The 27,405-nt window shown below is 41.0% G+C and overlaps 1 protein-coding gene and 1 long non-coding RNA gene across 4 annotated transcripts in view; one reads left to right on the top strand and one right to left on the bottom strand.

Moving 5' to 3' along the window:
- LOC309528663 overlaps window positions 1-379 on the bottom strand; it is a 37,935-nt gene extending 37,556 nt beyond the window's left edge. For all 3 annotated transcript variants that reach the window (XR_014217868.1, XR_014217869.1, XR_014217870.1), the window contains exon 1: window positions 51-379. This is a non-coding gene — a long non-coding RNA (uncharacterized lncRNA). The remainder of the gene's footprint in view (window positions 1-50) is intronic.
- A 168-nt stretch (window positions 380-547) lies between these two features.
- TTC27 (tetratricopeptide repeat domain 27) overlaps window positions 548-27,405 on the top strand; it is a 91,723-nt gene continuing 64,865 nt past the window's right edge. The window contains exons 1-9 of the mRNA XM_082216234.1: window positions 548-781; window positions 2,885-3,068; window positions 5,059-5,188; window positions 5,755-5,895; window positions 10,110-10,212; window positions 13,079-13,243; window positions 18,892-19,028; window positions 21,534-21,646; window positions 22,482-22,548. Coding sequence (XP_082072360.1) covers window positions 691-781; window positions 2,885-3,068; window positions 5,059-5,188; window positions 5,755-5,895; window positions 10,110-10,212; window positions 13,079-13,243; window positions 18,892-19,028; window positions 21,534-21,646; window positions 22,482-22,548 — 1,131 coding nt within the window. The 5' untranslated portion in view covers window positions 548-690. The remainder of the gene's footprint in view (window positions 782-2,884; window positions 3,069-5,058; window positions 5,189-5,754; window positions 5,896-10,109; window positions 10,213-13,078; window positions 13,244-18,891; window positions 19,029-21,533; window positions 21,647-22,481; window positions 22,549-27,405) is intronic.

Raw genomic sequence — 27,405 nt, 5'->3', positions numbered from 1 at the left:
CAGACACAGATATTATTGCAGATAGGGCTTTCTTTTCGGTGGGAACTCACGAGAACTCAATTCCAGGACCTCTCAGCTGGGAGCCATTGCCATTCTGAGAGAACAGGTGTTCATGGTGAGTTCTGGCACCTCCTTTTCTAGGAAAAAAACCAGGCACTGATTGCAGACACCTTGAACTCATACGCCTTTTTAGTGAGAAAAACTAATGCAAGCACCTACAACTCGCTTGCAGGGCTTCCTATACAATAAGCGGGTTTAGGGCTCTGGTCGAGTTGCCGCGCCAACATCCCTCACGCGCGTCTACACGCTGCTTGGGAGTCGCCCCGCACAACCGACGCGTGCAGCTGGAGCCGCACAGGGCTCCGTGTTCTTTCCCACGTGCGGCGTGCGCGCGCAACCTCTCCCTCCCACCCATATCTCCCGGCCCGGGAAGAGGTTTTCCGCCAGCACCTGACGCCGAACGGCGTGATTGCGCATGCGTTGCTGCTCTCTCTCTCTCTCTCTCTCTCTCTCCCACCGACCGACCCGCCCACCTCTCCCAGGTTGCTTCGCGCGACTAGCATGGCGGCTCCCTAAGGCCGCTTAGTGCACATGGGTTAGACTCGCCACGCGTCAAAAAAAAAAAAAAAGGAAAGGAAAGGAAGCGGCTTCTCCTCCGTCTCGTCTATAGAGCAGGAGCGCGTTGAGAAAATGCGGGCGTTGGAGCGTGTGTTGCTGAGGGGCTTCCCCAGCGCAGCGGAGTCGCCGCGGTGGAAGCAGAACGAGGCGGCTTCGGCTGAAGGTAAGGCGAGCCAGAGCCAGAGCCAGCCTTCGTCGCTTATCCTCAGGCGCGCGTTGCCTCTCGCCCTGGCAGCCGGGTGGGAGCCCTGTCAAAGCGGCCGGCAGGGCTCCCTTTCCTTCACCCTGCCTCCCCTTGCCCTGGTACCTCCTTGAGTGGGAACAGTGGGAACAGCGGGCGGCGTGTCCGCGTGTGTCTCCCAAAGGGAGTAGTCGCTGGAGTTATTTCTTTGCGGGGCTGCTGCAGCCCTGGCAGTCGTTGGAAGTGCGAAGGGTATAGTGCTCGGTGAGATCCGGCTGAACCTAGGGCATCAAGCTTAACCCATCTAAGAGGCGGTTGTCAGTGCTGCCTGCTTGTGTTCCGGGATGGATAGGAGACAAGGAGTCATGGGGGCGTGGAGAGGCAGTGAGTCTGACACCCAACAATCAGTAGATAGCATTGTCACTTTTTCTCCTCTCCCCCGAAAAATAAAATGGAGGTTTCACGTATTTGAGCTTCAGTAGTGGGTACGAATGTCGCTCGCTATGATATAGACTGCCCCGGGATGCTGGGTAACTGCGTTGCTTTGCAAATGATTGATCTGACAAGTTTTTGCTAACCTTTATTATAACTTAAGTACGTCATGCTATTTCATGCTTACTGTCCGACCATTACAGATAGGCTCTGTGAAGTCGCAAAAGCCTTTAGTGATCCTCTCCATACTGTTGCTGCCACAGAGACTATTTCCAGTTCAGAATTTTCCTGATCATGGAATGCAATAGCCACGTATTAACAGTGCAATATTTTGTAAATCTCCTCATGAGATGCGCTTGCATGACAAGTTGCTTTTAACTGGTGTTTTGAGCAGTGCTGTTTTTCTAGAAAAAGAGGGGCCAGAACCCACCACGAGCACCTCTCTCATTCTCTTTAGAATGGCAATGGCTGTAACTTGAGAGGTGCCAGAAAGCTATTCCTTAACTTTGGTTATTAGAGGTCTGTAAAGGTGACCGTAGATATCAGGTTGGATTTCTAACATAGAGGCCCAGTTTGGATTATCATTCCACGTTTCAGAAACCTTGGTTTATGAGCCTGTGAATGAGCATTTGGCCCAAGCACTCTTTCCCTGCCTCTTCCCTTCTCCCATTGCACACTGGCTTCTGTGTGAAATCCAATTCTGTAGCTACTGTCCTATACTACAGTTCCCTGCTGCATCCAAGCTAGGGAACTCTGTATAGGAGCCAACTCCTAAGGGCCAAGATCCCTTTGCCCCTCCCAAAATAAAATATTTGAGGGGGCCAGGGGCCCCCAAAGTTGATGAACATTGCCATTCAAATAGAGTGAGTGCACAGTGTACTGTGATCAATTATGTGAGTAGGGCTTATCTTCCAAATATTGTATTCAAGTTGGCATCCTTGGGCCCAAGTACGTGAAGGAGTGCCTTCAAGCACGATGCCCTCCCCTTTTGGGCTATGGCACTCCCTCTTAACTAAGATTCATTTGTCACCCATATATTTAGATGCCAACATAAAACATATTTATTTTTCCAGGGTTTTGGTAGCTAGCTGCATGTTTTAACAGAGGGCGTTTTTTTGTCCACCACTTTGTGTCTTAAAGGTTGTTCCTAATCAGTCAATGTTTTAAATGACTGTTCTGTGATGCTGTGTGTGTGGTTAGCCACTCCGGGGTCTTCAGGGAAGGACAGCATATAGTAACGATAGTTAGATATAATACACATTGCTGTCTGAAAGAGGGCCTTGTAGGACCATCAAGTCCAGAATCTAAAATTACCTAGCTGCACTGCTGCTTGCAAAGAATGTGTGAGGGTTAAGAGCAAATGATTAGAAACCTAATGTCTGGACAGCTGGTTCTTGTTTACAAATTTCAGTCTCTTTAAAATCTTTGTTGTAAGCACACCATAAGAGTCCAGTATGAATGCTGTTTTAATTTAGTAAATGCCAATGAGTATTTTTTTAAAGCATCCCAAACTTTTTTCCTCTGATATGAGATGTCTTAGAATGCAACACTATATTTGTATAGGATTAAGTCTCTTTGAAGTAAGTTACGCTTGCCTCAAGTATACATTAAACAAGATAGGATTCCTAAGACTTTCATTGTGTTTTATTTTAGAGAGTGGGTCCTTGTTGCAGTTGTTGTTGGAAGGGAATTATGAGGCCGTTTTACTAAGTAAAGCAGTTCAGGATATTTTTACAACACCTGAAGTAACAGAAGAGGATACCATTGCCAGCTACTTAGAAAAACAGATTCAAGATTATCTGGACTGTTCTTCTGCAGATACGGATCCTATGGAAAGGTAAAAATAATTATTTGAAGAAGAAATTTATTTTTCATACTTGACGGTATAAAAATTAATAACAATCTCAAAATAAAACAGCTATTCTGAACACATCCTAGTGTACTATCTCAGAAATTAGGGGTTGTTTAATCTTTTGAATATTTAGTGTTCAGATTTTTCAGTTTCTCAGGCATACCAGTGGGGCAGAACTGACCCCAAAACCTGTAAGAACAAAAACATTGTTTCCACCCTACTAAATTAATGGGGAGGGGTTAACACGTCACAAGGCAATGGCCTGTTATTGTTGAGGCCTGCCTTGAACTTGGAATTATGGAGTTAATTATAAAACAAACGTTTTATTTTTTTCAGAGCTGTCATAGTTTAACGTCTCATGTTTCACCTTACCTGTTGACAGAGGGTTAAAAACAACAACAACATGAATTATGAAAATAATTTGTAGGATCAATGCAAATCCTGCAACATATTTTCAGTAACCCTAGTAACTGTAGACATCTGTCGTAAGAAAACTGCAAGGATTTACTATGACTATGAGACTTACATATGAGACACTTTGTACCATTTTCCTATGTGTACCTCTTGAGCCTTTTGTGTTTGTATCGTGGTTTTTTAGCCATATATTGGGGCTGATTTGTTATGATTTCCTAGTTCTTGGTGGGTGACCACATGGGAGAACACATTGAAATATTCTGAATCAAAACTGAACAGCCCTATTTGTCCTCTGTGACAACAGTCTAACAAAGAAGTATGTGTGCACATAGTTGGGCTTATTAAAAAGTTCTACTGCAATCAGTTGTATTCATGAAAAACCAAGCTGCTTCTTAATTCAAATCTTAAGTATGCTTCTTGCGTCGTTGTTGTTGCTGCTGTTTGCATTGCAATTGCTAAGAACTTTAATGTTGAGATTTCAAAGTGGGTTTTTTTTTTTAAGGCTTCCCTGGCATTTAAGGGAGGCATAAACAAAGGCAGAGAACAGAAGCAGAAAAACAGAAATGAAGAGCTGTGAAGATAAATAAGAGACCGATGGAAGCATAATGAGTGAGATCCAATGTATTCTGAATGGACATCCACTTGCACAACTGGGCTTCTCCTTCCTCTTCTCCCCACTTGCAGCTCCCCAAGCACCCCCAGAATCTGCACACGAAGGTTGGGGACCCCACAGAGCAGATTTTAAAGCTGTGCATGTGGGAGGAGAGAAAGTACAATTTCTATTGCACAAGCAGATTTCCATTGTGGGCTGCCAAAGTTGGGTCTTACCCAGGCCCCATCTGAGGAATAAATATGCGCCTGGTTATTGGGATCAAAGTTATTATTTTTACATCTTGGTCTTGATTGTTATAATTGGCAACTGTTGTGATGCACAGATTGCTTTTCCATGGCATATCTAAACTGACAACCTGTGCAGATGGGGCAGGACGGTGCTTCTCATTGATGGCATTCCTATTTTAAGAGGTTAGGTGCACAATAAGATTTGTTTGGTGCATTGGGTGAATGAGCATAGCTGACTCTGTGCTGCCCTACATGTTTTAGAATGTGTACAGGCTATTTCGGCCTTTTATGTTCCATCGCCTTATGCATCTAGCCATGCAACAACCTCTGATAAATCCAGAGATAATTTTATTTTCTCAGTTTGAGGGAGATTTCCTGCCCTCCTTCTGGTTTGGGAAAAGGGTAGAGGATTCCTCCATTGCTTCTGCTAAGTTTGGAAACCATTTTTATCTGTCAGCAAAAAAATAATAATTAACAAGTCAGTTCAGTACTTGAAGCACATCAGGAAAATAAAATCTTACAGCCTTCCTTGAACAATAGAGTTAAATGTTCTTCAGATGGATATTTTTTCATGCAGATTTGTACCTGTTCCATTTTTTGGTGCATATTCCATCTTTTAAACTAAAGATTTGTATAGAAGGAACAGGACAGTTTCTACCTACTATTTATTTATATATGTATGACCGTATCAATAAAAATGGAATTGTTTATTGTCTTGCAGGCAAAGTGTGGTGTTTCTACTTGGTGTGGGGAGCCTGCAGTTGTTTGTACAGAGCAACTGGACTGGGCCTCCTGTTGAATTGCAACCTCAGGACTTTTTGCAAACTGTGTTACTAGAACAATACGACGAGGTACTGTTCTCTTCTCTCTCCACCACCACCACCACCACCCCACTCCCCAGGACAGTAGTATAGTCACTGTCTTTTAGTGGAAAAATATTGATATGCACATCATGCTGATCTTATCCTGCTAGGTGTAAAAATAAAAATGGGGAGAATTGCTGCAGGTGATCTTTTATTTTCCTCATGCTGAAACTGCTCCTCAGAAATGGTTCGGCATCGTCACAGAAGTTAAAGATGTATAGAGATTGTGCTCAGCTTAGGTGTACATTAGAGAGAAACCTTAAACCTGCAGTGGAAGAATCCATTTTGCTTTGATTTTAATGGGCAATTTGCATACAGCATGCCATGTATAAGTTCAGGAATTATTGACAATGAGAGGTGAGAGGAAGGACTCATGGTTTCAAAGCACCATTTGCAATGTGAACTTTCACCTGTGTTTGAATTTCTGTATTGTATAAAAACATTTTGAGGTGAATGGGCTAAGGTAAATTGGTCTGTGCGGCACGCAAATTTTGCTACCTCTTGAAGATTAATTTGAAGTTGCCTAAAGTGAGTTTCTTGTTTTCTCCTTCCAGCCCAGTACATTGTCTACAGCTGTGCTGAGTCTGCTGGTTCTAGATGGTGAATCGATCTATAGCCTGACTTCCCATAGTGTCTTGCTGATGCTAGCTAGAGCAGTGCTTGTGAATTCAAAGCATAAGCTAGAAGCTATACAGGTAAGGGGGGAAAAACACAAGGAAATACTTATGTTTGTTTCCAGCTATCAGTGGGCTTATATTATTCATATTGTTCCTTGTACCATATGCGTTTCTTGAGTAACTGGGGGAAACAGGACTAAGACTTGGAGGTTCAAAGGCACAGCGTAGTGAAAGGGTATGGCATGCAGGGTCAAATTAGTGAGTAGGTACTGAGTTGTAGCCTGGGAGCAAGTTGGGAGAAAGCAGAAAGCAAGCAAATCCTCAGTTGTAGTAGCTTCTGTGGTAGCTGCAGGAACAAGGCTTCCTTGCTTATTGTTCCTGAGGTAGCCACTCATATTTACTGTCTGGCTCTTTGACCCCACTTGGTGTACTTTCTCAGAGTGACTCAAAACCTCATTAGTTAGCACCTGGCTTCTTCCCCCAAGTTCAGCTACACAGTGGTTGATGATGATTTACATGATGCTGTTCCTGGTGTCCAGTCACAGGCTCTGAACTCTTCATTCATTCATTTAAAAGTGTTTCTAAACTGCTTCGTGTTTTTTAAAAATTCTATAATTTTAATACTACTTTTAAAATATATACTAAAAAAATGTAAAACTTGTAAAATGTAAAAATGTAAAAAAAACTTGTAAAAAGAAAAAGAAAATGAGTTAACAAAAATGCAACCCAAAACTAATAAAGCAGTATTATGTCCCAGAGAGCTTTGGCATTTTGAGTAAGCTATTCTGCAGTACTTTTACCTTGTGAACAATCAACCTGGAGATGGTTGGATCTGTGCTCCTTAGTGCCTGAAGGAGGCTGTGTCTTATATTCCTGTGCTGGGCTAGTTCTGTGGGCTGTGACAGAGTACTGTGAAGCACTTGTGAGTTGTGGCAAAGTACTGTGAAGGATCCCTGATGCACAATATTAAAACCTATTTTTCCCCCTTCACTGGTAACACATTGCTGTTCCACTCCTTGTGCATTTATGAACATTCATTTCTTGCCTTGGGCCTCTAAATGCCACCATGGAATAGGTGAAATGCTTTAAATGCAATTCTATTACTGTATTTCTTTCAACCAAGTCATAACAAAACTCTTTCCAGTCTGTGCTCAGAAAAGGGAAATACTTCTGCAAATACAGTAGCAAACCAATATCACCCATATGGTAATTGCAGGACATTATGTCTTCAGACAAAATCAGCCATTCAGCTGTGAATATTCTTTGCCTTTTCAGTGTATTGTTGAATGTGTTTATTTTAATGATAATTTTTACAGTACTCTATGCATTTTTTCTGTGCTGTACTTTAATGATATATATTCCTGCTCTAAGACCATTTGGTGAAGTGCAGATTATAAATTCTAAGTGACAAATTTCTTCTGATTGGACAGCATGGAGCATATCTTTTCAGTCTGTAAATCCCAGCAGACTGCAATAGAGTCCCGACTGAAAATAATCTCTAGGGGGGGTTACATGGTAGGAAGTATAAGATGGAGTTCCTTATGTCCTCAACTGCAGTTTGGCAGCATATGCACAGTCATTGTTCTTATAATGGTATATCTGTTGTTTCAATTTCTTATGTACAACTTAAAAAAAAATCACAGTCTCAAGTGGATCCTAATATTGTATTTTATATTAAGTGACCAAGGGCACTTTCTGAAAGCATGATCTCATGAACGCTTCCCACAGAGAAGGAAGTGGAAGCCCCTGGAAATATTTTTGCTACTTATCAGCAGTCAGGACTCTGACACAGAGGATCATGAAGACCAGCAGGGCAAACAGCAAGGGGGCTGAACCCAGGCTCTAGCACTAACATGGGCAGAGCCAGACGCATACCCACACCCCACAAGATGGCATCAGCTGAGTCATATTCCATTGAGGAACTAATCCCTGTTACACCAGGGGTCTTGCATTTTCTGCCTGATCACCGACACAGGCATCACAGAAGGCAGGAGCTGAACTAGACATATTCAAGGAGATGACTATCGATGGCTGCTAGCCAAAATGGCTGCCTATATGATTGGAGGCAGTAACGCTTGCGAATGCGAGTTGCTGGAGACCACAGGGGTGGAGAGTGCTGTTGTACTCAGGTCCTCCTTGCGAATTTCCCACAGGCATCTGGTTAGCTACTACGAGAACAGGATGCTGGACTAGGTGAACTGGGAAGTTCAGGATTCCCACCCCCCTTTTCCTAATAGCCACTTTCTTTTACTTATCTTTCCAACCAAAGCCAGAGTAAATCTACGGCCTTAATGCAGACATGATAATAAAACATGGTGTAGTGTTATGAGGAAGAGCAGGAATGAGTTTGTACACTCCTCTGCAGATGAGAAGAGGAAGTTTAAACCTTCCATTTGTGGTTTCCTATTTTTCAAACTGTGGTTTGAATAATTCAGTCCAAGTGAATTGAACCACCAAACCTTGTTGTACATTGTGTGGTTTGAACAAACCAGAATGGCCAAATGGTCAGGGACGATGGGAGTTCTAGTCCAATGACTCCTGGCACCACATTGCTTTCAGGCCTGTCCATAATAAATTGGTTTTGTGACCTTGTTGTTCTGGGTGTTGGGAGTTGTTTAAATATCAGTCACAGTCTTTAAAAAATTCCATATCGGGAAGCAATACATAGTCGTTTGTTTTTATTGTGTTCACATAGTGATGCTTGATAAATGAAAAGCCGAAATATTAGTGAACATCCAAAAGAGGCCAAAAGGTACTTTTAAAAAACAAGTGTTTTTTTATCTGGGTTGTGTGTACAATTTTCCTCAAGGCATGTTTTTTGTATTGCAAGCTTTGGCTTTTTGAATCCCTGTGGAAAACTGTAGCATTAACTGCAGGGTGGCAAACGGCATTTACAGTCTAACATAAACTGCCTTGTAGGTTCCTGAACAAAGTGTCAAAATGCAAGAGCTGACCTCTCTAACAGTGTCTCCTGATTAAGTACCTTATTTTATTCAGCTTGATAGCATAAGTCATATTTCATTGTGTCCTGTGTGAGACAATACAATATCCATCCTGACAGGTGTTTCTAGAACAGTTTTAATAAACAGCATGTGATTGTTCCTTGAGATATTTTTGCCCTCAAATCATGCAGTCCTTATGATGCCTATTGCAGGCGTGTTATACCATAATTGCCTTGCACTGAGCAGAAGTGGCAAAATCAAGACTCGATGGCTAACTAAGTTTCCCATTAGATGCTCTAAAAATGGTATTCTGTTACTCCATAAGAACCTCTGTTGTCTTATTTCAGTGACATTAACAGTTTTCTGAATATTCCGAGGTTTGCAATTTTTCGGTCGTTCCTCTGGGCCTCCGTTTTCCTATACAGTGGTACCTCGGATTAAGTACTTAATTCGTTCCGGAGGTCCGTTCTTAACCTGAAACTGTTCTTAACCTGAAGCACCACTTTAGCTAATGGGGCCTCCTGCTGCTGTTGCACTGCTGTTGCATGATTTCTGTTCTCATCCTGAAGCAAAGTTCTTAACCCGAGGTACTATTCCTGGGTTAGCGGAGTCTGTAACCTGAAGCGTATGTAACTGGATGTACCACTGTACAGTGGTGCCTCGCAAGACGAAATTAATCCGTTCCGCGAGTCTCTTCGTCTTGCGGTTTTTTCGTCTTGCGAAGCACGGCTATTAACGGCTTAGCGGCTATTAACGGCTTAGCGGCTTAAAGAAAAAGGAAACAAACTCGCAAGAACTCGCAAGACGCTTCGTCTTGTGAAGCAAGCCCATAGGGAAATTTGTCTTGCGGAACGACTCAAAAAATGGAAAACTCTTTTGTCTTGCGCGTTTTTCGTCTTGCGAGGCATTCGTCTTGTGAGATACCACTGTACTAGCTATATTGTTGTTTCTTTCTCTACAGTTTCCATTCTTTAACTAGATTCTCATAGGAAACTGCCTTAGATCGATTCAGATCATTAGTTTTTCTACGTCTGTGCTGACTGGCATTGACTTCCTGAGGTTTCAGACAGGAGTCATTCATAGCCTTCCTTAGGACCTTTTGTATATCATCTACCACTGAATTGCACCCTTTCCTTCCTATCCCACTGTACAAGTTTCCTTTCTAGGAATATGAACCCCGTGATCTTTGTAGAAAATATTTTTCCAGGTCAGATGATCTCACTGTTACGATGAATTGACTGTGTGATAAGGTACAATTGACATGTGAATGTGCTCATAATAAAATAGAAATGTGGGGATTTGAAACCAAGTGGATTTAATGTTTTCAATATTCTTCTCTGCCGTTTTTAGACATTGCCTTGGTGGACTCTACGGTGTGTGAATATCCATCAGCAGTTGTTAGAAGAAAGATCACCTGAACTCTTTGATATTGCCCAGGCCTGTATACAACAAGGTATACTTAAAATTGACATTGGATGTTAGTGGGAGAATCACACGTTAGTAGATAGAATCACACGTTCTATTTGGATGACTGTTCTTTTCTTATATTTGGGATTATTTGTGTTTGTTTGATTGCTTAGTCCAGAAAGCCAATCATAAAAAGTTTTATGTGAACTATTTTTTAGGACTTCTCTCATAATCTGAGAGAACTATGAAAACAAATGAATTTCAGTGGACCCTGCTATTGATTTGTAAGACATTTGCTCACTGGCTGTATTTTGATGTCACACTATACTTTAGGATTATATTCAACACTGCATGTGGAAAGATCTGCCAAGGGGAATTCCCCTTCTTCTTCTTCTTCTTCCCTCCCCATGCATAATCTCCTCTGGAGGATCTGACGATCCCTGCTCTAAACACATGTAAAAACAGCATTAAAAAAAAGTCAGGTTGAGCGTTACTAGGATCTATGCACCTTCTGTATTCAATTAAATTTGCATTTGAAATGGCGTGATTTTAATGGATGCAATTAATGCCCTAAACATCAGTGTATAACTAATTGGAAAGTTGCTTTCAGTGAGCAATACAAAGCAATGCTCTCCTTCATCCTGAAGCAGCCTGACAAGGAAGACTATTATTAACATAGTAATTGTAGGAATAGAAAGAAGATTCTTTAGAGAAAAGATTAATTAGATGTCCATCCAATGGCATTTAACCTCACTGCAGGCAGCGCTGCACAGTGGTTACCACACAGTTTTTATGGATATTGGTCCATTTCGATTTGGAAGTAAGTCACACTTTGTTCAAGTATATGTATATGTAAGTATATGCAGGATTGAAGAAATAAAAACAAAATGATCTCTAGCAACTCTTTTCAGAAAAGGGGGGGATGATAGTGTTAATGATTAATTAGAATAAAATCCCATTGAACACAAGAACCCTGCTTGATGTGACCAAAGATTCGTATATTTCAGCATACTATTTCCCACAGTAACCACCTGGAACAGAGGCATATCTAGGCTCCCTTGCGTCCTTGGCAAGGAGCCATATTGGTGCCTCAACCCATCCTTTGTGCCATTGGCAAGGAGATGTTGGCCGCCCAGAGCAGTAAAGGATGTTGGCCACCCTGGGAGCAGGTGGGCAGGCTCCTAGCCATTCCAAGTCAAGAGTAGAGATGCTGTAATGATTGTAATGATGTAGATGATTCTGTCATACCAAGCCAGTAAGTGTTGCAGTCTTTGTGACCTCATTGTGTGGTTGGGTATATTTTATCCTTCTGTTCTTCCTGGACGGATGTTTTGTAACCCTTGAAAGCTTGAAATACTTTTCAAATACAAGCTCAAATTCCCCATAAATGTGCTGAGTTACCTATTCTTCTTAAAAAGGTTGTCTTTAAATAGCAGCCAGCTTACAGCAATATTAGGAATTAACTGAAAAGATGTGTACAGTCTTGTAATCTGACAGGTACTTATTCAATCAGCTGTAAATGATTTCTAGAAATGTTCTTAGCTTTGTAAGTTTCTTTATCATTTGTGTAGGAAGCAAGATAAAACTTGACTGGAGCAGATTATGGGGGCATGCAGGGAGATGCAGTGGGAGGAGAGCATGGGAAAGTCCCATTGTGAGAGTGCAGGTCTGTTTTGCTGGCAGATAGATAAACTTGGGTGTTTTCTCTTTCTGTTTAATGTACCCGTCTCAGCTTTGTGGATAACAGCAAAGTATTATGATCTCAGTTGCTGATATCAGTGGGGCAGATAAAGATACGGCTTCATGTTTTTCGGCTTTAACAACAACCTCTGTTTGAAATAGGATGTGGTTAGTGATGACTGAAGATTAATTGGAAGATAAAACAAATTAGCTTTATATGACAAGATATTCTGGTTTGATACCAAGATTTTTCATACTTGAAAGCAGTATGTTGAAATAAATTATACTTGGCAGGTACGCTAAGCATCTTTTTATAAAAAATTACATCATTCGGCTATTACTAATATCTTGTAACTTTTTCTTTTTAAAAAATGTACCATGGAGCACAGCCAGTTTCTTAAATAGAAAATCTTTACTAGAGCTATCATTCAATTCATAAGTGCAGAGCAGTAATTTTTTACTTAAACACACACACACACACACACACACACACCCCAGTCCAGCTTCTTGATGCCAAATCTATAAATATCCAGGATATAAAGGCAAAGCATTATTGCATACTTGCTATTCTGTTACTGTGGTAGGATTATATTACTGCTCTGTCTGGTCTACAACCTTGACCAGCTTCTAAGAATGTAAACCTTTATAAAGTGCTTTCATTATGGGAAAATGGGGCTGTTTGGGATGTATATATGCATGAGATCGATCCATTCTTGTAAATAGTTTGGCAGCTTATTTAATAAACTGCACTAGAAAATAATCCGTTATTTTCAGAAATTGATATTTGGATGAAATGCTTGGTACCATTTAAGGACTATAACCTTGCATGTGGTCCCTGACTTCTAATAATCCTAGACTTGTTTTTCAAGGCTGGCACCGTTTTCCCCATTGCAGGCATGATTCCCAGTCATTTTGATCATGGTTGAGATGGGAATGGCCCATGAACTCAGGTTTACCTTTGCCCTCCCTTTCTTTCTTGCATATCCCCCACCCCTGCTTTTCTAAATTTGATTACAGTGGAGTACTACTACTGCTGCTACTTATTATATTGCTATCCAAAGTGTGTGAAAACCTAGAGGACAAAGGAGCCACTTTAAATTTAAAAAACTGATGTTGGTGTTGTCTTGTATTGAGTGGCAATACACAAGGTGTTTTTCCTCTGCTTCTCATTTTTTGTTTCCTTCTCAGTCCCATTTCCTAGTCGCCTCAACACCCTTTTTTTTGTTTTGCAGTGTCTGAAATTGAAACTTTATTTACTGATGACGAGTGCTGGCATCTTGCTGTTCAGTTCCACCTGGAGTGCGCTTACACGTTTTTGCATTACTATGAGTATAAAAAAGCCAAAGAACACTTTCTTGCAGCCAAAGACATAACCAAGCTACAGATTAATTTAACAGGTATGTTTCTTTTCCCACTTCTTGAACATTAATATTTAACACTAACTAGGTTTTGTGTTACTTGAAAGTTGGGAAAGGAAGATAATAGAGAAAGTGTTCAAGAGTGCTAACCTGTTTCTGTGGTGCTTTATTTGGGAATTGCCTTCGATGAAATCCTAGAACCACAGAATAAAATTATAGAATAGTAGAGTTGCAAGAGACCCCGAGAATCATCTAATCCGACCTTCCTTCAATGCAGGAATCTCAACTAAAATTTTCGGTTTCGTTCTACAAGTATAATTTCTAACATAAGTATGTTTAGGGAAGCTTTTAATGTTTGATGCATTACCATATTTTAATATTTTGTTGGAAGCCACCCAGAGTGGCTGGGGAAGCCCACCCAGATGGGCTGGGGTATAAATAATAAATTGCTGTTGTTGTTATACCTGCTGGATCAGGCCTGTGGCCCATCTAGTCTAACACATTGGCCTATTCTCACAGTGCCTAACCAGATCTTTGTGGGAAACCTACAAGGCAGTATGCAGGATCAGGGCTCAAGAACACTCCCTCTTCCTGTGATTTCCAGCAACTGGAATTCAGGTGCATATTGCCTCTTAACAGCTGAGGTGGCCACTGTGGCTAGTAGCCACTGGTAGCCATATCCTCCATGAATTTGTCTAAACTTTTAAAACCTTCTAAGTTGGTGGTCATCAGTGCCTCCCATGGAAGCAAGTTTCATAGTCCAAATGTGTCCTGTGTGGGGAAAAAGTATGTCCTTTCATCTACCCTGAACCTTCTAACCTTTATTCAGCTTCATTGATATCCCCAAGTTCTAGAGTTGTGAATGAGAGAGAGAAACTTTTTGTCCACTTTCTCATGCTATGTGTGATTTTACAAACTTCCATCATAAGACCTCTTCCTCACCTTTTCTCTCAAGTAAAAGTCCCAAATGCTGCAACCTTACCTCATGGAGGAGTAGCTCCAACCCCTTGATTGTTTTGATTGCCCTTTTCTGAACTTTGTGCTTCTTTTAGTTTTCTGCGTAGTATGCCTATTCATTAGATTGCATATGTTTCCTTGAATACTGGTTGCTGGCACAGAGGGAAGTGGGAAATGGACAGAAATCCCCTCTTCAGTTCAGAAGGCTTATATGTGGTCAGTCTTTAGGAACTTGGTGCATGAACTATCTCACCATTCATTGCCTCTAAAAATAAACCCGTCTCAGTTGGTAGAGCATGAGGCTCTTAATCTGAGGGTTGTGGATTTGAGACCCACATTGGGCAAAAGATTCCTACATTGCAGGGGATTGGACTAGATGGCCCGCCAGGTACCTTCCAACTCTACAGTTCTAGGATTCTTCCATGATAATTGACTATTTGGTGGTTCTCTGTCTTTTTCAGCTAATTGTTTTGGTGCTGGCTCTGCTCTGCCTTATTTCTCTCCCCACTGCCTTCTCTTGTTTTATCTTTTAACTGGCATGTTCTGTAAAAAGCTGTATGATCTGGAGGAATTGCCAATATTGTGGGATGGGTTTACAACTTGCAGCTGGTAAGCTTTGGGTGAAGAAGGAATACTGGAGTGGGAGCATTTAGAGTAAGTATTAGCACATCAAAATACAGCTGTGGTTCGTATAAACATGACTCAGTTGGGAGCCTTCTTGCTTTGATCTCTGCCTTGCTCTTTCCAATTTTAATGTCACTGAGCCTAAGTAAGTTGCGAAGTGTGAGGATGTCATGTACAATCCCTGAAGAGAACAGAGATCCTTGTTTGAAAGTGACAGGCCCACAGTTTAATAATGGTGAATGAAATTACTTGTTTATCAGTTGCAAGGTACAATAAAAAAACATAATGGGGCTTTTTGCAACAAGAAAGTGTTGGCTTCTCATTCCTTTAGGAGTGTAAGCTTGACCAAGAGGCAACGCTGAGTTACTGATTTTACCTGTTAATAATGTACAAAGCTAATAGTGATCTGCTGACCTGACACATCTTGTTGAGGAAGCACCTATCACACACAGCATCAGGAGCACCAGCATTATATACCATTGGGGAGAAGAGTTGTAGCACATATTTTTTCATTTAGGTTCAATTTCCAGCTCCTTCTATTAAGAAAATTTCAGAGGTAGGGCTGGGAAAGGACTCTGTGTGCAAGACTTTGCAGAACCATGTCAGTAAGGATAAACTGAACTGGCCTAGATGGACCAATTGCCTGACTTTGCTTAAGAGAGCTGTCACCTCTTTATATTCTCAGAAATGCATCAGAGAGCACCTACCAAGTATGTTATGACAGGCGTTGCTGTGATTCTAGGGGAATAAAATTCTCAAGATTAATTACAATAAATACTTAAATCAGGATTAGGACATAGCTGGTTCATGAGCCATTCTTCTGTCCTGTTTGTTGCGCCTAATCTTTGCTCTTATTTGGGCTAGTTCTGCCTATCTGGACACAACTCATGAATTTATTTGCATCTATGGATAAACTTGTAAGTATTCATGATTGTCTTACGGAGCTGGAGTCCAGGTTCTGTTTGACTCCATGCTCAGGTTAGCATAGTTTTTATGCTGCAAGATAATGCCTTAGAAGTAAATGCCTATTTTTCAGTTGAATTTAAAATAATCAAGGTTTCAAACTATACTTGGCCTTTATCCATGCCTTAATGAGCAGTCCAAGTGGAACTCGTAACAGGGTGAAAAAATCAACAAATAATCAACTCTGATTGATTTAAACTTGCCGAGTTTTCAACTACAAGGACATTTGTCTTAATATAATTGTCCTCACAGAAGTTTCCTGTGAATTCGTGCCAGAAAAGACTGGAAGAAGAATTGTACAGTTTAATTTTAAAGAGCATGTAGCACCTGCTGTACTTTAAATTATTTAGTGTGTTGATGTCAATTGGCAAGTTACGCACAACTTCCCAAGGGTGCCATAAGCTAAGTTAACACGGTACAGCACAGTCCAAAGCTGATTTATTCTGTGTCAGTTTAGAGCCTAATAAGCATACATTGAAAACCAACAGTTGTTATATTTTTGGGTACTTCTAAAGTTTGGAACTGGTTCAGGTTGGTCAAGAGCCATTGAAAGTTGGGGCCAAACTGGATGTGGCACCAAATGCATCTTGGCATTTGAGGTACACATTTTTTTGTAATGTAAATTAGTGACTGATGGTGTTAATGGGGAATTTTCTCCCAATGAAGGAGCAGCTTCAGAGGGACCATTGCAGGGGCGGAGGTTAAATTGCCATTCCACACGTTATCTCAATAATTAAGTCTGCCTGATCATATTTAAATTAACATGCTTGTTTTTTTTAAATGCAAATATGCATTTTATGTCACCCCCAGTTTGGCCTTCCTTTGGATAATCATGAGTAACACGTCAGTAGTACTGCTCCTTTATGCACTGTGAAGGCAACATTGGGTGTTCTTGGCTAGAAAGAAGCCTGCTCAGTGGAAACTCCTGTTAACACATTTTTGAGGACATTTCACATTGTTATTGTGGTCCAAAAATATATCATGACAGTCTGCCCTTAAATGCAATACACTCTGTTTAAATCAGTAGCATAGGAGGAAGCTGAGTAAAGATCCAAAACGTGTGCATTTATTTATGGTCAGAGTGAAGGAATAGGTTATTTGGGTGTCAGTAGCCAGATTAGTGAGGTTAAGTGGGACTTGCCAATGTCAAAGAGAAGATCTGTTGCTGTGGCCTCAGTGTGAGCTAATGAAGGTCTCTCGTAAGTGCTTTAGTGCTGAGGGTGAAGGGGAAAGGCTGTATTTTATCACAGTGGTGTCATGTCAGTAAAAAGCAAAACTAAGTCCAGGCAAGTCTGAATGGATTTCTTTCAGCTGAGTTTGGACCCATCAGTAGGGAGAGTGGTGGCATCCAAATTTGTAACAATAGAAGATGTTAATGCAATATGTTAAGAGCTGATAGATTTTGTTTTGACCCACTTTACATGCTGATTTACTAGAGAGGTAAACAGCTGCTTTTGAGGCTTTGTGGTCTGACTTGCTGTAACTTGAATGAACACAAATTTAGTGTTTTTCAAAAGCATATTTTTCTGCCAACGGAAAGGAGAAAAGTATTTTCTGTTTCCATTCTGTTTGGGTTTTAAATGAGCATTTTCAGACTGAATATTTTATGAGTTGGCTATAAATCTGTACTCAACAGGGCTCAAGCTGGAGTAGCGATGATCCATAATTTAGCGGTGCCACCGTGCTATAATTAGAGAAGCTTGCCTTATAAAGTGGCCAAAACTATAGCATCTCTTTGAAACGGCATGGTAAAAATAGCCCCCCGCAAGTGCTTTGCTTAGTTTCTCGAGTATGATTAAATATGATAAATAACTAATTAATTTTGTACTTAGCTATGTTTGTGAAATTGTAATTCCACTTGGGATACATATTTTGGAGGAATAATTATTCCTAATTGTTTTATTATAATTTAATTCTAATTACTATATAAGTTACAGCTCCACATACATAATTCTGTGTTTTATTTGAAATCTGAACTGTCAAGGCTCTGATTCTATCTGGCCACTATCAGAATCTCTGGAAACTGTTGCTGCAGTCAATATATTATCCAGGGCTGCTGCTTATAAGTCCCTAAGGCAGTATAATTGAGGAGAGCACATTCCGGTTGCCTGACAATCTCTCCCAGTGGTTTCATGTAGTGCTAAATGGGGTAGAAGCTAAAATGAAATCATATTGGACCCCATAAGGCAGGGATGGCCTTGCAGATGTTGTAGGACTCCAAATCCCATCAACCTAGCCAGCATGGCCAGTGGACAGGATCAATGGGAACTATAGACCAACAACACCTGGAAGGCCACAGGTTTCCTCAGTACTGCTTCCTGGAACCTGCCTCTAGGAAGTCTGTAACTACCACAGAAGGATCATGTTAAACGAGAGACACCCTCAGTGTAGCAGTGTGTCCTTCTAACAGTAATCAGCTTTAATTGTGAAATATACTTATCAAGTGTTTTCAGTTATTTATTTAGCTAATTAACAGTACAGCTTATATTGGAAAAAGCCACTGTTATTAATACAGTGGTGCCCCGCAAGACGAATGCCTCGCAAGACGAAAAACTCGCTAGACGAAAGGGTTTTGCGGTTTTTGAGCTGCTTTGCAAGACGAATTTCCCTATGGGCTTGCTTCACAAGACGAAAACGTCTTGCAAGTTTGTTTCCTTTTTCTTAACACCGTTAATACAGTTGCGACTTGACTTCGAGGAGCAACTCATAGAACGCAGTGTGGTAGCCTTTTTTGAGGTTTTTGGTGATTTTTGAAGCTTTTCCAAAACTTTTCCGACAACGTGCTTCGCAAGACGAAAAATTCGCTAGACGAAAAAACTCGCGGAACGAATTAATTTCATCTTGCGAGGCACCACTGTACGTATTTGTGCTTTGTTGTAAATTTTATTTATCTACTATGACATTTATACCCGTTCTTTGCTCTGTATGGAACTCAGGATGGCATACATGCTGTTTCTAGTCCATTTCCCTTCCAGGCACTGACCAGACTCACACCTGCATAATCTATCGGCAAAGATGTCACATCTTGTACCTTGAGAACATACTCTCATACTCTGTGAAATATGTCTATGTGTCTCTTAAAGTGTAACTTCGATATATGTAACTAGAATTTCTGTTTCCTCTTGATGGCTAACTTTCTGCAGGTGCCCTGGGAAAAAGGACAAGATTTCAGGAAAAATATGTAGCACAGCTCATATTAGATGTTCAAAGGGAAGATGGCATCCTCCTTCCTCACCGTGAGCTTAGTCCAGCACCTTCCCCACTTGAAGATTTAACAAAGGTATAGGAATTTTTCTTTTGAAATGTAATGTGTTGTTCAAGATAAGTAGATTGCCTGTGTATGTCTTATAAAAAAAGAATAAAGGGGATTTTGAAGGCCAATAGAAATTAAGACTGCATAATGTGTATGAAAGGTACAGTTATAGTAGCATTTCTTTTATAATGTATAAATCTTACCTCATTGTGTGCTGTAAAATAGTAATGGCAGATTTTATATATACAGCATGTATGTATGTATGTATGTATGTATGTACTTAGTGTGGTGGATAAATCCACAAAGCTTTGGCCATTTTAGCAAGAACTTTCCTGGAGCCTAATGATACACAAAAAATTCTTTCATACTGCTGTGTGGTTTCAAATATATATTTGGTGCAACATCCTTAGAAACTGCTGCCACCTTAAATCAGAGAGGAGCAAGGGAGAGTGCCAACATGCATGTGTACTCACTTGTTTGTTTACAGAGGCAGTTTCCTGTTCAGGAGCATTGTGTTTGGGCTGGTGCTCTACTGATAAGCATTGCCTGTATGGTGGTTTGCCTTTCACTAGCAGTGACTCAAACTAGATTCAGACTACAGCGGGAAGATGTGGAAACAGTATCCTGTTGTTACCGGGAAAAATCCGAGGGCTCCCTTGGACAAAACAAAGACACCAACCAGGATATCTTGGAGCAAAACAGCAGCCTGTAGGCTTGGCCTTTATTGAACTGTTGCAACAGGGTGTTCCCCTCACTTGCAATAGAGAGGAAAGACCCAGAAAGATTGTGTGCAAGACCTTATAAAAACTTTTGAAATTCCCATCCTCTAGGTCAAAGCCCACCCCCAGAAACATCATGCATACATTACAGAAAGGAGGGGTTGGGGGAGGAGTTGTGGTGGTAACCTGAGTGTCCTGTCACCTGGCTGGTTCCTCCTTTCCTCCTCCCCATGAGTCACTTCCAGGAGACAAAGGGGAGTTGGCAGTTTCCTGCCCCCAGAGGGAAGATCTGATCATTGTCCTTTGTTTCAGTCCATGCTGAATCCACTCCCATATGCAAGTTCTTTGTGATCTTGATGGTCTTCTGTCTAGGACCATCAGGGTTGGCATAGCAACTGGGCAGGGCTCCTGTGGATGTGCTGGGATGGTGAAGGGATTATGGCTGGCCTGTATCAAACCTTCCCCATTTTGTAGTCCTTCCTTCATGGAGTCAAATAAAAGTGGAACAGTGCAAATCCGATGTATGGTTGATTTTTCTATGAATTTATAACAGAAGCGTGGTGTATGTAGTGTGTGAGTGTGTGTGAAGTTTGTACAAACTGAATGATTGGGGTGGGGGGTTCCTGCTACACTGTGTTACCATGGATTTGTTGTTGAAAGCAGCAGTTTCAGTGAATAGCCTTTGCTATTTTAGGGCAGTATTCAATGAAATAGTTGCATGCATGCAAGCAGGGGGTGTTCTGGGCGGGGAAGGGTGTCTGCCCCGGGTGCCATTCCAAAGGGGAGTGACAAAATGCCAACCCCCAATCGGCGGCACCTCCTAGGGTGCTTGGAGGGTTTTGGGGAAACCCAGAACAAATTTAGGGGTGCATGCAGGGAGGAGAGGGAGAGAACGTTTCATTGTACAGGAATAAATCATTGTGCTGGCAGAATGTTTGTCCTAGCGCTATCTCCAGTAACATCTGTGTAGGCCATACAGAGTACAGGGAAAGTACAGGGAAAGTTCACAGCAGCCTGTGTTGCAACCTGGAGCAGCATGCTGAGGTAGACATGCAGTTCTCTGCACTATGAATCATAGAATCATAGAATCATAGAGTTGGAAGAGACCACAAGGGCCATTGAGTCCAACCCCCTGCCAAGCAGGAAACTATGGTCCATGTGTTCCTCCACATTTGCACATGGCTTAGCATTAAGTCTAAACAAGGGATACTGGTTTGTTTTGCTTTATAGATGTGATCTGTCTCTTAAGGTTTGTTCATAGTTTTCTGATTAGATATAATGATAAACTGAGGGTTGTTGTTTCCTTCACATGCTTGCAAAGAGGAGCAAAGCAGCCCAGATTGCCACATTCACAGCAAGCCATTAACTAGGGCCCAGTGTGACATGTTTAAAAAATGCCACTTGGTGTACATGTACATTTAAAAGCCAAGTCATTAGATATCAATAATATTAATCAGTCTAGCACAGTGGTTTTCTAACTTTATATTCTCATGGATAATTTTCCACATCGGCTTTACTGAAAAACCCTTTAGCAACCATCGCAGAACCTATGTGTGTTAATTCTGTTTTCCATTCATGGTTCTACAGCTCTGTCAGTTGTCCTGCATTATTTTAAAAAATCATCTTCAATACAGTTGTTTTTCTACTAGGAAAGAGAATACATTTCTTTTTACTGATAATTCAATATGAGAATTTATATTTTTGGCAGAGTTCAACACCAATGCTGCTGTTAAGGTTTTTTTTTATTGTAATTTTCAAATAGCTGAGCAATTTTAATGTGAATGATCACTTATGTGATTTCCCCACCCAACAGAATTATGATTTAAATGATGACACAGTGTTAAATGAAATAAAGTTTGCAGAATCTCATCAGAACCAGATGCCAGACTTATGTGCAGAAGAGCTTGCTGTTATCCTTGGAATTTGGTAAGATGATATCCCTTGGTTCCACTTTGTCACTCTCTCAAGTGTATGGCTGCAGCAAAATGATGATTCCATAATAACTTGTTGGTGAAGTACTTTTGGGGATGAGGTTAGATCCACACATGCACTTGCCTGTAGGGCTGGTTGAAGATTCCTTCTATTTGTATCTTCTTCACACAAAGCAGGAGACTAAGGGCCAGGTTAAACTCAGTTGTGGAGCTATTGGAAGTCAATGCAATGAGTCCTATAGTGCAATGGAACTTCTCCCCCATATCTGCTTGGGAGAAGAGAAGGAAGATTATACCATCTAGAAAGCAGAAATGTTTGTGCTGATGAAATGTTCTGCTTAGAGTGACATTGAATTTCATGTGATTTGACTGCTCTTTTGCTTTAACAGCTTGGTGTATTATAAAATATATCTGATCTGATAATCTGAAAGTTTTGTACATGATATTTATAGCTGCCTCACAAGTTTTGAAAATGAATTTCAGAATGTTTATGTTTAACAGACAGTAAAATTTGACTGATTGGCAGGTGTTGGATTAATTTCATTAATCCCTCTTTGGAGGTTATTCTCTGGGCATCTCTCCTTTTTCTTCAGCTGGACATCTTAATTATATGTTAAATCCAGCTGAAAATGTTGTTGGCTATTGTGTATTGTATTTTTAATACTGTATTGTAATTGTCAGACAACTTAATGTATTTAATTGATTAGCAATAATTTTATTTTAGCTGATTTGTACCCAAAATCTTCATCCAAAATTGCCTGATGTGATTAACGATATAAAATGCAAAAACCAGTAAGGCTCAGAATGTGATTTTCCCCCCTTCTACGCAGCATAGACTTTCAGAAGAACAACCCGGTTCATAAGCTCACAGAAGAGGAGCTGCTTGCTTTTTCATCAGTAAGACACTTACCTATCTCCACTTGCGTTGTGTTTAAACATTGTTTAATCGCTTCTCCCTCTGCACATAGTAGAAGGAGCAGCCAGATTGGGCCTGGTGGTCCTGCCTCCTTCAGTCTCCTCTTGTTCAGGGGATGGTCTGAAAATGCCTTCTGTGCCCATATCGTTGAACACACAGAGGCCCTTGGGCACAGCTAGAAATCCTGGGTGATTAAGTTTCACAGTTGTGTGGAGGGATCTGTATAGATTATGCAAAAGTATTTCTTAAACCACTTTTTGTTTGCATCGCAAACTGTTCATGGCTCTCTATCAGGTGTTGGGAACCTCAGTCCTATGTGTGAAATTGTGGCCCTCCAAGCAAGCCCCTCTGTCTGGCTCTTTGAACTCTTCCCCAGGCACCCCCCTTCCCTGACCCTGCTTCGCACCTCAATATTTTTGCCTGGCTGGAATGTGCCCTTGAGCACTGACAATGCCTCTTGCTTGTCTGGCAATAATAACAACCATCATCATCATCATTTATTACTTATACCCTGCCCATCTGGCCGGGCCTCTCCAGCCACTCTGGGCGGCTTCCAACAGAATATTAAAAACACAATAAAACACCAAACATTAACAACTTCCCTAAAAAGGGCTGCCTTCAGATGTTTTCTAAAAGTCAGATAGTTGTTTATTTCCTTGACATGGGATGAGAGAGTGTTCCACAGGGCGGGTGCCACTACCAAGAAGGCCCTCTGTCTGGTTCCCTGTAACCTCACTTCTCGCAGGGAGGGAACCGCTAGAAGGTGTCTGGGCAGAACGATGGGGGTAGAGATGCTCTTTCAGGTATACTGGGCTGGGGCCGTTTAGGGCTTTAAAGGTCAGCAGCAACACTGAGGGGTGTGTAAGTTTTTAAAAACTAGCCTGCTGTACAAAAGTAAAATGTACATATGTTGCTCCAACCATCGCTAGCAAGCAGGCAGAAGAGAATGTGGCCCTGAGGAAGAAGGGTCCCCCATCCATGCACTATGCTGTTTGTCTAAAGTGCCATCTTCAGTTTGTGTGTGGCATGTAGTCAAATTCCTAATAGTTGTATGGGAAAGCAATCTAATCCCGCGAGCTAAGTGTTACACTTGGAGTAATTGCCTGACAAAATTGTCTTGGACAAATTGCTTTACATGCTCAATCCCCACTGACCAGGAGTGGTGTTCGGTGACAGAGATTACCTAGTATTTTGACAAGTTCAAATACATGTCCAAAAGCTGTTCAGAGTTCAAAGTTGTTTCTGGGCTTTGGGGGCTGATGGTGGGTGACTTGGGGGAAGCTGGAAATGTGGCTAGCTTCCAGCTTTTGGTATGATACTACCTTAATGAGCACATTTATCAAAGAAGTATTCTTCTCACAGTTGAAACAGAGAAAAATGTTACAGTATTTAGAAGCTCCTTTATATCCATAAGAATTCCCATCTATCTTTGTATTTTGCTTTGTGCACCGTTTCATTACTGGAGAAAATACTGCAATTCTCCCCCAAGTGAACTGAATGAGTGCATTCTGGTTTCCTTGATTTCTATTCTAGCTGTTTTAAAATTATGAAACCAGAAGGGCTCAATTAAGAGGTTGGCTTTATGAATTGCTTTGTTCCTATGGCTGCTAAAGCTTTTACTGAATACTGCATTTGAGATAATACCGGGGAGGAAACGGACAATAATAGCCACATGTAGCAGAAATGTAGGCTTGTATATATGGTATTTTTCATACCCAGTTTTATTTGTGTGTCTTGAAGTAATGAAGCTCTTATTTTGGGCAAATTATTCGTGTAGGGAACATGTATACTGAAATAAGTCTAGAGAAGCTTATTCCAAAATACATTGTGTAGACTTTAAGGTGCCACTATACTCGTTTTGTCTGCAAATGGCTAGCATGGCTGCCCCTCTGAAAGTTATTACTACTGTGCCATCTAGTGGCTGATTATTTGAATACAAGTGCACCAGTGCACCTTCTGTCGCTCAGTGAAGGAAATTTCAAGGAAACTTTTGCTGCCCGTGAACGATGTATTGCCTGTTGTCAGCCATTATACTTATTGCTAGTGTTAATACTGATCATATTATTTGTCAATTCGTTGATGCAGAAATTGGCCATGGGGGAAGAACCTTCTCAAAGCATCTTTCTTTTGCACTAAGTCTCTAACCTTCACTGTACTTCAGGAAGTTGTGGAAAAATAAAAGGAAAGTTTCTAGTTCTCAGGTGCTTTTGGTTAGAAGCCTCCAATTATATTTGCCAACACCGTAAGCATCTTCTTGGTTTATGCAAAAAAATTAATTACAGAAAGAGAGTTTTTCAGTAAAGCCAAGATTGATGTTTGATCCTAGCTCCGCTAACATCATATACACTGTTGTGTGTATGTGTGAGCAGGCATCTTCTCAGCCTACATGTGGATTCCTAAATCTGCAGGCTGGTTAGATGGTTGTCATACATTCATCTGATATCTACTTAAATATGAGACGTTTCAAGATATCTTGAAGCATCAGCATCCATACAGCTCTTTTTAAAGTGAGTCGTGAGTCACCACTTCATTGTGGGCATTGTAGCTCAGAATCCCAGTAACCATGTTGATCTGTCAGCACACAAAAATCCAGATCAAGGTTGGTGATGTTTTGATGAACCCAATGACTTTTTTTTTTTTTATCAAACACCTGCATTTGAACAAAAGGCCAGGGGAAACAGTGAAGGATGGTTAATTGTTGTTGCTGCTGCTTCAAGAGAGGTCCAACTTAACTTTCAGCAGCCTATGTTCCTTCCAAACCCCTAGTCTTTCTCAGGGTTTTTGAGTTGAGCAGGCTGTTATCACTAGAGGAAGTCCCAGCCTTTTCTCATCAGGAACCTTAAGTTTCAAATTATATTGGTTGGCCACCTCATTCAATATACACTTGATTTCTCTTATTCTTTCCCTCCTTGCACTGAATCAGAGCTGTGGCAATCCATAACTCACAGTCCCCTCCATCTGGAATACTTATCACTTTCATTTAGCTTTCCTTCCACAATAATTGGTAACAATTCCCAACTGTATGGCTGTTGCTTCCCCTTTTGCTGTTCACCTGAGTCTCCTGATAAGGGTGGGGGAGGCCTATATTTCCATCCCCATCCTTTCAGCCAACTTCCAGCCCGGCCATGTTTCTTCTTGGCCACAAGGCCCAAATGGGCTGAAGACGGGAGGCATTCACAGACAGTGCCTTAAAGGCAGCATATCTGGTACTTTATTTATTTCAGACATTTGTATCTCCTGTTCCAGGTGGCTTCTAACTAAAAAAAGGTGAATAAAATTGCAACATTCAGAAGCAAAGGTTTTTTTTTTAAAAAAAATGGGATAGAAGCATACCTAATCATATATTTTTTATCCATTATGTGGTCCTGTTGCATGTGAACTACCTCACGCTCCCTGCTGAAAACAAAATATATACTTGCAGTTCTTGCTGTGCGGCAGTAGTGGGGAACTTCTCTAGTCCAGCAAACTAGACTGTGGTGACCTCAGGCCAGGTTTGAAAGGTGGGTGCTGCTGCCCACCTGCCAATTACTTGACACTGCAATAACATCAAGTGGCCTTTTCTTTTGCCACCGGGAGTCTTCCAAAGCCCTTTCATAGCACTTAGAAGAGGAACTTCCGAAGATCTGACAGAAGCCCTGTTCAAAGCGCAGGGCTAGATAGCACTTTTGAGTGGAGCTTCTGAAGAAGTCACCCATTGGCACTGCCTTCCAACACCCTTTCAGCCAAGTCTGGCTCTTACCAGCCATTTGCTGTGACATCAGGTGTAGGGAAGATGGGTGTGGCTTTGCCCTCAGGGGCAAAGTGGGGAGGCCTGTTGAAGCCTTCATGCCAGAAAATTTCCACTCCATACTCTAGAGACAGTATTGATACGGACCCACACCTAGGTAAATAGATTTTTCATACTTCATCCACAATCCAATGAGGAGGTGTTGTACTGTAGGCAGGAGTTGCTTTGATCTACAGCAGAATCCTCTGCCACAAATTGCTCTTGAAATTCCTTGAGCTTCAAAAGCAATTTTATCTGTGATGTGGAAGGGCTTGTATGGATTCTTGTTTTGTGGATAGTTGCTCATTACAGACTCCCCCACCCCCCCACCCCCAGCTGCCACTCAGCGCTGCCGAAAAATCTGCTGTGAGGGATTGGAAAGACCTTTTCAAAACAGCATGCCGGATTGTATGGGGTAAATTGGAACGAGCATTTTCCTTCACAGCACAAAGAGCTCTGCTGGTCCATAGGGTCTTCCTCAAGTGTGTTTGTTTAATTATTTTTGGTTTAGAGTTCTTGTAAACCTCTCAACATTTAAAAATTCCAAAGTATTATGTAAAGGATAAAATGTGCAATAGAAAATGGCATATAAAGGACACAGGATGCAGTTTAGTACTTTTCACAATGACCGATACAAACGTCTTTAGCATATGCTGAAAGCAGAATATTGTGAGGGCAATTGAGGAACAAAGCCAGAGTCAAAATTGGTTTTTAATGAAAAATCAAATCACATACAGTTTCTAAAACAGTCTGAAATTTTCCATATAATTGTGTTTTTAAAGATAAATCTGCCCTACTGAGCTTTTATCAATTCTTTTGAGATTGAATCTGGCGCCTTAATATGAATGGATTAATGCCCTAGGAAACCATTAAGAGCAGTTTTTAAGGAAATAATTTTAAATACAATTGAAGCATAAATACAATTGTAATGCTGATCTTGTATCTATTTTTATATTGTCAACTTAAATAGAAATAAACTTAAATCAGTTTGTCCTTCTTGTTTTATTACATTTGGCCATGCTTGAGGACCCAGCGATGAAAACAATTGTGCTTTTGATAAACTCAATTTTAA

The sequence above is a fragment of the Podarcis vaucheri genome (genome assembly GCF_965113315.1).
Source record: "Podarcis vaucheri genome assembly, chromosome: 3".
Classification (NCBI taxonomy): domain Eukaryota; kingdom Metazoa; phylum Chordata; class Lepidosauria; order Squamata; family Lacertidae; genus Podarcis; species Podarcis vaucheri.
Note: the sequence above shows the minus strand (reverse complement) of the source record. Positions and strands in the feature narration are given on the sequence as shown.